Source organism: Leuciscus leuciscus, assembly GCF_965113295.1.
Source record: "Leuciscus leuciscus genome assembly, chromosome: 4".
Lineage (NCBI taxonomy): Eukaryota > Metazoa > Chordata > Actinopteri > Cypriniformes > Leuciscidae > Leuciscus > Leuciscus leuciscus.
Genome location: NC_138728.1, coordinates 16635433 through 16650252, shown reverse-complemented (window position 1 = coordinate 16650252; position 14820 = coordinate 16635433). Strand labels below are relative to the sequence as shown.

The 14820-nt window shown below is 35.9% G+C and overlaps 1 protein-coding gene across 2 annotated transcripts; it reads right to left on the bottom strand.

Moving 5' to 3' along the window:
• Positions 1-31: 31 nt before the first annotated feature.
• On the bottom strand, positions 32-6489 carry LOC309497888 (sialic acid-binding Ig-like lectin 13). 2 transcript variants are annotated; one of them, XM_082168299.1, is made up of 7 exons: positions 6028-6488; positions 4660-5010; positions 4258-4563; positions 2961-3251; positions 2676-2757; positions 2517-2571; positions 32-2368 (listed from the first exon to the last, which is right to left on the bottom strand). In XM_082168299.1, exons 1-7 carry the CDS (start codon positions 6071-6073, stop codon positions 2282-2284), a joined length of 1218 nt encoding a protein of 405 aa, XP_082024425.1. In that variant the 5' UTR covers positions 6074-6488; the 3' UTR covers positions 32-2281. The 2 variants fall into 2 exon arrangements, with proteins under 2 accessions (XP_082024425.1, XP_082024424.1); XM_082168298.1 differs by having other exon boundaries at positions 32-2571; positions 6028-6489.
• Positions 6490-14820: the final 8331 nt, after the last annotated feature.

Genomic DNA, 14820 nt, shown 5'->3' with positions numbered 1-14820 from the left:
TGCTTTTGGCCGTATTTGTGCGAAAAAAACATGGCAAAAGTGTAAGCGCGGAAAAATGAAAGTCAGAAGAATACAGATCATATTTATTTTGCGTTAGCATGAAGCTGCAGCTTCACAATACATGAATTACACTTACGAATAACAGTAAAATGCTGCAAATATTTTTTCCTTGCACTTGAAAGGCGATTTACACCTTTACAAATCTTCTCTTGTGCATGCAAATTTAATTCATGCTTGCAATTTTATGTACACTTTCACAAATCTTACCCTGCACATGTGATTCTTTATGGCATCACATTACCTTCATAGCTCTCTCTTCCAGTGGATCAGACACCTGCAAGATCGAAGGCGGATATCGCCTCATGCAGGGTATTGCTAATAAACTGAATGTACTCATTTCTGTTGCTTTTATATGAAAATAAATATGAACAAGACACCAAAAGTAGGCCTACTTGTTATAAATTCCCATAGAGAGATAGCACAGTCAGGCAGATTAGGAATATTCACACATAATTTATACACATAAAAACATGATATCAGAGTTTTAAAATCAAACATTTTTAAAAAGTACAAGAGTAAAAACAAGTAGCACGACACAGTTGTTCATGAGCTCATCGTCGCCTAATTAGGACCCGAAATAGATAAATACTAAGTCTGCTTTTTAAAAGCATCAAATTAAACTACAGAAATAGCTACTTTAGATTATAAAAGTCAAATAACTGTATCTACAATAAATTGATTGCTAGGCACTTTTTTTTTTTAAATAAATCTTGATTAAAAACATTTTAACTTTCCTTCCTGAAAATCAATGTTTTATATAAAATGTACAGTGTTGCTCACAGTAACATGCCACTTCTCGTGTGAGCTCAATAAGGCGATGCGAGTGTATGATATTGATGGCATCACCACAGCTCTTTTCTGACTTGTCAAACTGACAATGTTAAAACTGACCCTGTGTTACACAACACTACCCTGTCTACCCCATATACATTTTAGGAAGCTCCAACTTTTTGTTGTGACTTCCTTAAAAGTGTGTATTCTTTGTTCTTTATGCAGAACCTGGTCAGAGATCGAATACGTTATCACCCTATTAAATTTGCAAAGATAAGTAAACATTAACTATCTTTGAGAACAAAGCCAATGCTGTTATATTATAACCATAATGCAAAACAGGTGTCAACAGAAAGGTGGAGTGTTCTTGTATTACATGTGTGAGTTCAGATAGCAGTGGGCTACATGGAAGTAATGAAACCACAGTATGAGATCTATGCCGATAACACTCAAATCATTGTGGTCTGTAATGTTATAGGTGGAGGTTGATGGTGTCAGTGCAGAACAGGAAAGAGTTTAGTCATTACTGGGTAAATCTGAGACTGTAAAACTTAGCAAAAAAAATTTGCATTTACAAATTGAAGCTTTACAATTGTGCAAGTAAAAAAAAAAAATGTTTTTTATCTTGCATATGAATGCCTCTGATATAAATCCTGAATATAATAATGTTTATATGATGTTGATGAGACTTTCTTGTCCATAAAGACTATTCAACACTTATGCCTGAATATGAATAGCAAGAATAAACTTTTGATTTACATCATCTATTATAAAAATGCTTCATTGTTGCAGAATGTTACAGCATTCAAAACACACAAATGCAAAAACAAAACAAAAATAGACAATATTTTAAACAAATTTGAAAGGATTCATCATTAAACAACAAAAAAATTATGCGAGGATAATTTAGCAGAATATATTTCTAAATACACTACACTACAGAGTCTTTGGACAGTATATGTGCATGGTGTATATTGATTGAATTAGGTAACAAAATAATAAACAAAGTGAGATTCATTTTAAAATAGCAGATGATAATATAAATGATATAGGCATGAACCGAAAGAGGAGACAAAAGCATTGTGATACTTTGTGGTTGATGTTAGTGGTGTCTTTCTGAGTATAATCCTATCACCCGACCCCTTTGGAAATCACACTTGTACCAACATCAGTGATGTGGGAATGGAAGGTTATTACTTCAATTGTTGTCCTTAATTTACATTTTTTAAATGAAACCTTGTTTACATGATGAGAGGGAAGACTAGTCTAGAAACAGTATAAAAGGTTAAAGCCTGTATTGTTCAGGCTTCATTCCGACTCCGCTGAACCCAAAGTGCTGCATGTACTTTGTCACTGCTATGCTGCAATAAACTTCTTTATCAAGATCTTCAACGTTCTCATGCCATTGTATGTGCAGATGTTGATATTTAAAGCTAGTGAGCTAAAATCCCTAGGAAGATCCCAGTGTGACGGCTCCAGCAGATGACATGACATTATTGATATAAAAAGGCTCTCCACCATTGTCCAGTGAAACATCCTAATGGATGAACAATGAATGATCAGTGGAAAGCTTGTAACAAGAAACTGGTGGAGAGAGTAACTGTATGTAAAAGTGTTTTGATGTTTGTGATGTTGATATGTACGAGAATTAACAGCATGTGTGTGTTTGATATATTGTAACGTACCCCATCCGTCCGAGCAAGTCCTGTTTTATCTCCCTTCTGTGTCCTGCAGATCCATCTAAATAATCCATAAATAAAAATATATAACTACTTGTACCTCATTCATCACAACCCTTACTATCAGTCTGATATCACTCCACGCAATCACATGGTCTTACTCACTTGTAAAGCAGCATAGTAACACATAATATCACCATAACTGCCCCAACAACACCACCAATCAGGAAGGAGTATATGTTGAACCCTATTAAAACAACAAAAGACAGTTAATGAAAATTCTTAATTCCAGAGAACAACTGTTCTGATATCAAGCAAATAACCAAACACATCTGAATAACCACTTCAATAACTATTGAATCATTAAAATGCAATGAAAAGGCTAGGTGATTCATTGCCATATTAACAATCTAAATAGATTAACTGGATAGCTGATTTATATTTATTTACATGAAGCCTCTTGAGAGAAGAGATTCAGTTGAAACAGTTGACTTGCAGTGCCATGAGTGTTGTTACCGACACACTGCAGAGTGGATGTGTGTGAGAGTGACTGATGTAGAGTGATGGAGCTCCTCAAGCCTGTGCTGTTCAATCGCTCTTCACTGATGAACGTGTTTGAAGAGTTACTGACAGGACGTCCAGACAGATGCCACTCCAGTTTAGGAGAGGGATTCCCATCAACCTCACAGAAATACACAGTTACACTGTCACAGCTCGAGGAAGTGGAGATTTTAGGAGCATCTAATAGAGAGAAAGATCAAGAAAAGTCTGAGCAGGAAAACTGGAACCTTTTCTTAGTAACTTTTCTATTGCAGTTCACATACAGTCACTGAAGATGGCTTACATATTACTGACTAATTTTCCTGGCTTACAGTTCACATTCAGACACTAGCTGAGATTTGTTTTTGTTTGTATTTGTTCCTGGCTCTATAGTAGATTTAACTTGATACTGGAGTACTAATAAAGGTTTTATTTGTTCATTTTAGATGTTTTAGATTATGATATCGCTTTTTACCTGTTCAAAGATGGTATTTAATTGCTTTTGAATTAATGCCATATATGCTTGCATGAAATGCTATGTTGTGCAAATGGCAACTCAGAATGATGTTGCATTTTGTGTGTCATTGAAACAAGATGAGATGAGAAGAAAATTGTGAAATTATGCTTTACATTCATTAGCACTTTAGTTGAAGCATGTTCTATGCTAGTCGGTGTGACCTTTTATCTTACACCTTTAACCTTTAACTTTAATGAATGTAAAGCAAATCAGCAAGTTAAACAGACATTAAAATAGTCATTCCAAACTCACTTGATTTTCCCCCATGTAACAGAAAAAGAAGCAGAATGTCCAGGCTGCACTTTTCCAGATAAAAGTGAATAGTAACTGGGGCTGACACGCTCCAAGAAGGAAAAAAAATAAGGACTTGTATACTCTATTTAAAATCTTATAATTTTGCGTTATTCATTGACTTCTGGATAAGTGCAAATAAATAACGATTCACGAACAGTAAAAAAATTGTAACAAACAAAGAAACAAAAACCTCAAATGTGACCATATATCTAATGTGAATTTTTTGGCTATTTTAACTGAACAGCCCCAGTTCAATGCTGTTGCATGAAAAAAAACAGCCAGGGCATTCTGCTAAATAACTTTTTTTGTGTTCCATAGAAAGTTAATGATGGAATACACAATACAAATTACAATAATATGATTACCAAGTCAAAACTGATATAAAGCATCACTTACACTGAACATGTAATGTGATGTTGTCCTGTGCTGTTTTGTTCTTGTCCTGTAGCTGGTAGGTTATAGTGCAGGTGAAAGTGACTCTGTGGTGACGGTGAGTAGCAGTGAAGTTCAGATCAGAGATGAGGAGCTCCTGTTGTCTGCTGCTCTCACTGAGGGGGATTCTGGGAGTGAAGCTCCATGTGAGAGTTGGTGGAGGAGAGGAGCAGAGAGTCTCAGCAGAGCAGCGCAGACTCACAGATCTCCCCTCCAACACCTCCTGATCCTGATCCTTATACAGCTTCACTGTGGGTTTGGGGGGAGACTCTGAAATACAGAACAAATACAAGAATAAAACAATGATAGCATGACAAAAAATCATTTAACACATTAATTTATAAATAAAGGGCTCAAATTACTCACCAATGACATTTACAGTGGAGGGGTTGTCTCTGTAGGTGTATTTCAGATCACCACTCTCAATCCTGAAGTAATATTTACCAGTATGATTTGAACTAACATTATAAAAGATAGTAGTGCAGTTCTTCTCATGTAGTTTTCCAGTTATTTCCACTTTAAAGTGATTAGAATTGGGAATTCTAGAGTTAAACACATTATTTCCATCTTTGAGCCAAACTCCTATAGCAGCACTCTCAGTGAGGTATTTGTCATATTTATCCTCAATCTCAAATGTGCACTTTATAATCACACAGGATCCACTGAGAGCTTCAATCTTCTCTGGCAGACTGATGCTGAAATCTCTACAGCAAACACCTAATAACACAAAACACAAACCCTTTATTAACTATACATTTCAGTTAACAAATAGGCCTAATTTACATTTCAGTTAAAATGAACATTTTATTGCATTAATAGCAGAGGAGAAAATCAATAAACAGACTGTGGATTGATGACGATAGATGCTTTAGTACTGACTGAATCAACATCAAAATTGTAACATGGCAAAAAGTCAGAATATTTGATTTAAAATAAAATCCAGCATATTTGATCCGCAAGTTTATATACATTTACATTAGCACTTTTTAGAATTTAGTGCTTCAGTATACAGCTGGTATTAAAATATTTCTAAAATAATGTCTAACAAAGGTAAGCAGATACTTTGTAACTTGTTACATGTAACACTGCTAACAGACCTCTATTAATACTGTGAAACTGTACTAAAGTTAAAGTACAGATAATGTAATTTTTTTTACTCAATTATAAGTCAAGCCAATACCAAGCCAAAATAATGAAAGTAAAAAAGTATACACACTTATTTGTACTTAAATATTAAGTAAAAAAATTCTTAGATTTTTAAATGGACTTTTGAAAACAAGTAGGACTAGAGATGTTGTTAATTTAAATTTTTTTTTGCAAAAACTTTGTAAAGAAAACACTACTTGCTCTAAAATAAAATTAATTGGCTGTTTTAAAAAAAAGTTTTTTTTGGTTTAATCATTGGGGAAAGATCATAATGTCTGACATATGTATGTTGTACTATTAAGTCTACATGAAATTGTAATGGAGTAATAAGTAGTAGCCTATGTTTTTCTTGTAAACATAATTGAGTAATCATACAAGCATTCGGTTTTATAAATAATAATATAATACAGTAATGAAGTACTATTACTTAAATACTTAACAACTCTGCAATTAAACCATTTAGACCTACAACAGACTAAAATACACTCATGATATAAAATACACATTCATGATAAATATTTTAGCGGTTCACTTCATCTTACAAATGTCTCATTAAAGACATTGGTGAAGGTGAAGAGATTCACATACCTTGTAAGACAAAGACAAAAACACAGACTTTCTCAGCAACACCCATCTTGCCATTAAAAGAAGGTTAAACCTAAGTGGAGGCCAAACATACAGATACACATCACAAAAATGATACATCACAGAAATTATATAAACATACATTCAAAATTGCCATTCTGGAATGATAAACCAAAAGTCTTCTGCATAATTTCTAAATCATCTGGAGCAAACCGTCTGTTTTGTACAGTATAAGTTCTGTTAAGCAGTAAGCAGTTAAATCTGGACTCTTAATGGACATTTGGATTGGTTGCACTGACTCTGTGAGGAAACAGTGTAAGGCCGGGCTATTCAATTGGCGGCCAGCGGTCCACATACGGCCAATCATCTCCATCTGGCCCAAAGGCACCCAACCTCCCTCCACCTCTTTTCCTGGCGGTGTGGGTTCATTTGGCTAGATATGCGAGTGACCGTAGTGGCGCGTGCGTGCAGCTGTACGTCAGACTATACGCACTGTGCGTACCATGAGCGCTCCGACTAACCTGAGAAACGTTTTCTGTCCGAATTTTTCAGCAGTTATTATGTGTGTCCCGTATTTCTGTCGACTGAACCATGGCGATACCAATCATTTGTGAATGGTGCGAATCTTTTGTTCGATCTTTGGTTCAATTATTTCCTTTCTATGAATTGGCCAAATGCGCTTACATAATGGTCTGAAATGATTCAGATTCGTTCGGACCGCTCTGTCACTGAATCATCTGAAGCGGTTTCTCGGTCAGTAACAACAAATATAGAGCAAATAGCGCTGTTTTCAGTTTAGTCTCAGTTCAACTCGCAGTTTAGTTTACTTATTTGAACTGCGCAGCACCGCCCAGTGGATAACGGAACGCAAGCTTAAAGGAGTTGCGTTTACTACCGGTTCTGGACACTTATTAAACAGCATTGCGACATCCAGTGAGAAGTGGTTCAATTCGACACACCTCTGTTACAAACCACAAATCACTCGATGATTTAACTAGTTTTAAATCAGATGAAACAGCCTCAACATGACTGACGAGGTAAACAGCAGAAACATTGTGCCATGAACGAAGTTAGAATAGCCTACTTTAAATCCCCTAATCATTTCATTACATTTACATTTTACATTTAGCAGACGCTTTTGTCCAAAGCGACTTACAAATTAGGACTAAATTAAGCGAGTCATCGTGAAGAGGCAAAAAAAAAAAAAAAAAAACGCAAGAAGTGCTCAAAATACGAGGTTCAGTCATTGTTCAGAGTAGCATAAGCGAGGACATAAGGGAAAAGTTAGGATATAAAGGAAAAGGAAAGGTTTTTTTTTAATTTTTTTATGAGGATAAGGGTTTTCAGCATAGGCGGAGTTTGACATTCGAGCCAGGGGGGGCAAAAAAAATAAAAAAAATAAAAATAAAAATTTGTAGCAGCTGGGACCTATAGAAGCTTGTTTCCGCCACTGAATAATAAATAAATAATAATAATTGCGACCCCTATAAAGTTGCAAAATGGGAGATATAAAGTTAGAATTGCGTGATATAAAGTCGCAATTGGGAGATATAAAGTCAGAATTGCGTGATATAAAGTCGCAATTGCGTGTTATAAAGTCAGAATTGTGAGATATAAACTATTCTGAGGTAAAAAAAATAAAAATAAAAATAAAAAAAAGTGTTTTATCTCACAATTGCGACATCTCGCAATTCTGACTTTATTTCTCAGAGATATAAAGTCAGAATTGTGTGAAATAAAGTCGCAATTGCGTGTTATAAAGTCAGAATTGCGTGATATAAAGTCGCAATTGCGAGAAAAAAAAGTCAGAATTCTGACTTTATAACACGCAATTGCGACTTTATTTCACGCAATTCTGACTTTATATCTCTGAGAAATAAAGTCAGAATTGCGAGATGTCGCAATTGTGAGATAAAAAGTCGCAATTATCTTTTAATATGTTTTATTTTGTGGCGGAAACAAACTTCCATAGGGACCTGCATGGCCTATCAATTGGGGAACTCAGCACTAGCACATACTGTATGGACAAAATGCTAAATAAACACATATTTATTTTTAACCCAAGAAAAAACAGTATAACAATACAATCATATTTGTAAACAGGTAGAACTTCGCCACTTGACTTCGCATCGCATCTTCGCTCGGACACAATTAGGATCAATGAAATGTGGACCACTTTTGCACTGTTAAAATATTATCTTCAACCAAAACGAAAAGATTTTTAAGGTTTTTCTTTCCTTTTTTCAAAACACATTGTGGCAATGAGAGTGATTAAAAAACAAGTTATATTTCGCATTTTGTTGTACTTCATGAAACATTTAAAACATTTTGAGAGGGAAAAATGAACACAATACTCTCCACTTTTGAAACATATTGAACAGCATATTGAAAACAGTGTGTTGAGTTTCTCCAGCTTAAGCAGTTATTTGGCAGAGAAATAAAACTTACAGACCTACATTGTCCAGTGCAACATTAATTTTCGTTTTTTGCGTCCTGCATATGCGTCGATAATGGTCTCAGGTGAGAGCATAGGGGTGAGAGCTTGGTCGTAATGTCGCTTTCGATGTGAAGTCACATGACCCAGAGCCCCGAATTTTTTTTTTTTTTACTAAAGCAGTAGGCCTATATGAAATCAGATGTATTACCTACCACCATTTAGTTGTTTTGTGTTATTTAAAATATTTATAATATATCTTTTTTTTAAAACAATGCAATTTAAAAAAAAAAAAATTTTTGTGAAAAAATGCAATTACCCGTTTCACCAGGGGGGGCAATGCTCCCCCTGCCCCCCCGCAAACTCCGCGCCTGGTTAGGGCCCGAGCACCGATGGTGTGAGGACCCTCTTGGAATTGCTCTGTTTATTATTATTATTCTTCTCCGCATTTAATTGCATTTTTGAGGGCCTAAACATGCTCGAAAACTCACAAAACTTTGCACACGCGTCAGAACTGGCGAAAATTTACATCTGATATAGGTTTCAGAATTGGACGGGGCAAAATGGCTCGATAGCGCCACCTATAAAAGTTCAACGGAGTGCGCCTCCCGCAACGTTCCACGTACGTGCACGAAATTCGGTACATACATGTAATCACCTAATACCTACAAAAAAGTCTCTTGGAGCATAGCCCTAAACACAACAGGAAGTCAGCCATTTTGAACTTCCTCTCAGATTTTTGTGCAGTTTTTGCCATTTTCATGCCTCGTACTTTAACGAACTCCTCCTACAGTTTTAATCTGATCATCTTCAAATTTGGTGAGTGTAATCTTAAGGCCTTTGCGACGTTAAATTGCGAAGATCTTGAGTTTTCGTCGAAGGGCGGGTCCTCGGCGGCCTGACAAATTTCGATGTTTCGCCATGAAACAGGAAGTTGCTGTAACTCAGGCATGGAATGTCCAATCTGCCCCGAACTTCACACGTTTGATAAGCGTTCTGTCCTGAACACATGACCATGCTCATATTCAGTTATAGTCATAGCGCCACCTGCTGGCAACAGGAAGTGACATGTTTAACACTGTTATGGACTCCTAATAACATATAAAAAAGTGCCAGCAAGTGCTAAACATGCTAACAACATACTAGAAGCATGCTAAAACATGCTAGCAAACTCTTAGCTAAGTGCTAAAGCATGCTATTTTTGCAATTAAATAGGAATTTGCTGTAACTCAGGCATGGAATGTCCAATCTGCCCCAAACTTCACACTTTTGATAATCGTTCTGTCCTGAACACATCTACATGAGAATATTCAGTTATAGTAATAGCGCCACCTACTGGTAACAGGAAGTGTCATGTTTAACACGTTGATGCCATTCTAGCAACATGTTAAAAATGCCATTGACTTCTAAACATGCTAGAAACATGTTAAAACATGCTAGCAATACTTAGCTAAGTGCTAAAGCATGCTAATTCAATGAAACAGGATGTTGTTGTTACTCAAGAAGGCAATGTCCAATCTGCGCCAAACTTCACACTTTTGATAAGCGTTCTGTCCTGGACACATGACCATGCTCATATTCAGTTACAGTCATAGCGCCACCTGCTGGCAACAGGAAGTGACATGTTAAACACTGTTGTGGACTCCTAATAACATATAAAAAAGTTCCAGCATGTGCTAAACATGCTAACAACATACTAGAAACATGTTAAAACATGCTAGCAAACACTTAGCTTAGTGCTTAAGCATGCTAATACTGCAATTAAATAGGAATTTGCTGAAACACAGGCACGGAATGTCCAGTCTGCCCCAAACGTCACACGTTTGATAAGAGTCATGGCCTGAACACATCTACATGAGAATATTCAGTTATAGTAATAGCGCCACCTACTGGTAACAGGAAGTGTCATGTTTAACACGTTGATGCCGTTCTAGCAACATGTTAAAAATGCCATTGACTTCTAAACATGCTAGAAACATGTTAAAACATGCTAGCAAAACTTAGCTAAGTGCTAAAGCATGTTAATTCAATGAAACAGGATGTTGTTGTTACTCAAGAAGGCAATGTCCAATCTGCGCCAAACTTCACTCTTTTGATAAGCGTTCTGTCCTGAACACATGACCATGCTCATATTCAGTTACAGTCATAGCGCCACCTGCTGGCAACAGGAAGTGACATGTTAAACACTGTTGTGGACTCCTAATAACATATAAAAAAGTTCCAGCATGTGCTAAACATGCTAACAACATACTAGAAACATGTTAAAAAATGCTAGCAAACACTTAGCTTAGTGCTAAAGCATGCTAATACTGCAATTAAATAGGAATTTGCTGTAACACAGGCACGGAATGTCCAGTCTGCCCCAAACTTCACACGTTTGATAAGAGTCATGGCCTGAACACATCTACATGAGAATATTCAGTTATAGTAATAGTGCCACCTACTGGTAACAGGAAGTGTCATGTTTAACACGTTGATGCCGTTCTAGCAACATGTTAAAAATACCATTGACTTCTAAACATGCTAGAAACATGTTAAAACATGCTAGCAATACTAAGCTAAGTGCTAAAGCATGCTAATATAATGAAACAGGATGTTGTTGTTACTCAAGAAGGCAATGTCCAATCTGCGCCAAACTTCACACTTTTGATAAGCGTTCTGTCTTGAACACATGACAATGCTCATATTCAGTTACAGTCAATGCGCCACCTGCTGGCAACAGGAAGTGACATGTTAAACACTGTTGTGGACTCCTAATAACATATAAAAAAAAATGCCAGTAGGTGCTTAACATCCTACCAACATACTAGAAACATGCTAAAACATACTAGTAAACACTATAAGTACTAAACCATACTATTACTACAATTAAATATGAATTTGCTGTAACTCAAACATACAATATCCAATCTGCCCCAAACTTCACATACTTGATAAAAGTCCTGCACTGAACACATCTACAAAGCAATATTCAGATATATAACCCCACCTACTGCCAACAGAAACTGAACTGGTTAACACAGTAATGCAGTACTAACCACATACCTATTGTGTACTAAGCATGCTAAAAACATACTAAACATGCTAGCAACTACTATATACTGTATACCTCCTTAAATGCACATTGCCCAACCATGCTCTGTCTTCCTAAAGCCAACGAGTGACGATGGCACGGGTGCGAGGGCCCTTTCATCGCTGCTTGCAGCTTTAATTTTCAGTTGTCTTTTGAATGTTGCCATGGATTCTGCATTCCGGATGAGGGTGGGGAGAGCATTCCACCAGCATGGAACTGTGAATGAATAATCCCCACCTTTACAAACATTTACCATGAATGTACTGTAGTAATTTACTATGGTTTGGGAATAAATGTGGAATATTTATATTGAATACTATCTTATAGTAATTTATATTGCAGTAGATTAATTAGGTGCGTAGAGGAATATACAATTCATTTTGTGTATAGGCTAGTTTTTACCTGTGTTTAGGCATTTTGTTATACAGTGGTAGTGAGTGAGTAGCCATGCATGGTTTTACCTGTGGTTATCAAATCTCACTGTCAGAATATTTTCATTTAAGCCTACAATAATTATAAATAAAATAATTCTTACCAATAGATCTTGTATAATTCATATTTTTGTACATAGCTGTAAATAAGTTATTTATTAAAGAATTAATCTGCATACTGCTGGCTACCACATTTCCAAGTAAATACAATACTTTTTTAGGTTTACTATAGCTTATTCATTGATACTGTTATGTTTCAATAAGTAATAAATAATGTTTCAATAAATAAGCTAAACCCACCGGCCCTCCTCAACATTTCGATTTAATAATCTGGCCCTCGAATGAAGCTAATTGAATAGCCCTGAAGGTTATGCTTTCTCAAGAAAGAAAAAGCAGTTGTTCTGAAAGTGACTCAGGTCTGTATTTGTTTACATGTATAAACATTTTGAACTTCAAGATACTGTGTCTTAAGTCCATTTATGGATCTGGTCTGAAGTTTCAATAAATCATAAATTATTAAGAGAATGAAAACACAAGAATAAAACAAGTCAAAATGAATCCATTACTTGCTGAACTGTATTGCTTCTTATAAACTCAATTAAGGAATAAATTACTAAGAACAGCTGCTTTATCTTGAAGTGTACAGAATAAAGTAATCTAATATAATATCAAAACTAAAGATTAGGTCCTAGGTAGGCTATGGGATATTAAAATACTTACCAGAAAAGGCAGACACAAGTTGGAGAAACCCTCTGAATATTGATTTATAAAGAGTACAAGTGATCTGCTGTAACTGACTGTATAGCCTACTGAATGAGCTGTGCTGTGTGAAGAAAACAAGTAGCTCACTGCTATTGACTTATTATCTTTCCATTTTACTCAGCAGTGGCAGTACCCAACAATAAACATCTTGCAATCTATGCAAAGTATTATTACGCACAATGAACAACAAACATCTAGTTTCCGGTGTTGTAGAAACATTTATATTTTACTTTTTTTCATTAACTTTCTTAGACATTGTTTTAAGCATTGTTTCTCATCTGTAATTTATGTATGTTTGTGCACCTGACGTATGGGGAGACCGGGGACAGTTGCAACACTTTTTGCATTTCTCTCAATTACTCAGAGACTATTTGGACTAGACCAACCAAATTTGTATATATTAAACTTGCATCTGTCTGCTAATTACCCATACCATTTAAAGATGATTATATATGACATATCGTTCACAGTATTTATTTGAATGGAAGAAGTCAGATGTTGCAACTGACCCCAACCCAGGGGACAGTTGCAACACAACCCAGGGACGGTTGCAACATGTTAAAAATACCTTAAATTTCATTAATTAACTTAAGCTTTTTGTCTCAATGAGCAAAGAATTCTGAAAATATGAACTGTTTTAGGCCTACTATAATATTATAGTATTATTTATTTCAATAATATTATTGTAGCCTAATATTTATTTATTTAGTCATATTTATCAAATAACAGTTATTGAGTTTTGTTTGTTCATGTGTAGAACATAGGCCTATAGATTCAGTGTGCAGGTGTTACAGATGCTATTCAATCTCTCCATATTTCAGTGTCAGGCAGGAAGAATTTAACAATTTGCAATGCAACAAACTTTTATTAAACATGCAATTTATAACATGTTGCAACCGTTCCCAACCCTATCAGCCATGACAGAACATCACATGCCTGCTAGACACACTGACTTTGACACATGCTAACCATGTCACTTAGAAGTCAACAAAACAATAATTCAAACGAAGTAAGTTTTGATTAATTCATACAAAATTTCAGGACAGTATGACAAAAATATATCTCATGAAAAAATTTACTTTCATACCTCCAAAACAAGTTTTGTTCAATAAATGCAGCAGCAGAAGTTGAATATGTCTACTGTCTTCTTGGTGGGGGGAGGGTCTAACTGTGCATGTGCAGTATGAGTGTCATCACTCTAGCTTGTTTCTGATTGGAGAAAAATGACATGTTGCAACCATCCCCTGTTGCAACTGTCCCCGGTCTCCCCCTAAGCAAGACACACACAGTAAGACAAATGGTTAAGAACCTTTAACTCTTTAGGTATGGAAGATAATTTAGCCAAGGGGGGTTAGAGGGGTCATTCTATTCTAAATGTGATGTAGCCTAGCCACGCTGGGTGAGTGGAAACAGAGAAAAGACCTTGAAGAAGGAGTATAAGAAGGGAATAGAGCATCACAGTCCCGCCCACAGCCGGTGCCGGAAGTAAAAATTCAATACAATTTCTCCATTGACAGTTGGGGTATAAGCCATAAAAACGTAACCATCCATGGTAGACTTAAAACCAGCTACGGCTGTACTAAGCGATTGTATATGCTCATATAACCGCCAAAAGTTCATGGGGCACTAACCTTGTTTTGAGATAAATGCCTTTTATTCGCGATGTCTTGGAGAAGTACTTCATTACCCACAATCCTAAACAATCCCACAATCCCACAGTGATGCATCTGATTGGTGGAGCTCGTGTAAACCCCGCGAAAGTTCGTGAAGACTCAAGATAAATAGAAAAAAAAAAAAAAACTGTTGCGTTTTTTTGCACTGTATCACTGATGTGACATTTGAACCGAGGAGTCTTCATATATGGTATGAGTCATATCAAGCATTTTATGATGCCACTGTCAAAACAATATTTAGCTTAGGCATACCCAGAGCCATAGAGAGCTCTTCATGCATTTACTGAACATTTGTGTAATAATTTATGGCAAGTTAATAAACTGAATATGATGCACTTTCTGGTTTGCTGACCTTCACTTTTTAATTTTCACTTGTTGTTATTAAGAAAATACATTAAATGTTATTAAAATTAAGGATGAACT

Bases quoted from the DNA above. Each gene is read 5' to 3' on its own strand.
- LOC309497888 (XM_082168298.1), bottom strand. From the start codon at position 6,073: ATGGGTGTTGCTGAGAAAGTCTGTGTTTTTGTCTTTGTCTTACAAG. The intron at 5,011-6,027 runs GTATGTGAATCT...TTGTGTTATTAG, and splicing joins TTTTGTCTTTGTCTTACAAG to GTGTTTGCTGTAGAGATTTC. The intron at 2,758-2,960 runs GTAAATAAATAT...TTGTTTTAATAG, and splicing joins CTTCTCTCAAGAGGCTTCAT to GGTTCAACATATACTCCTTC.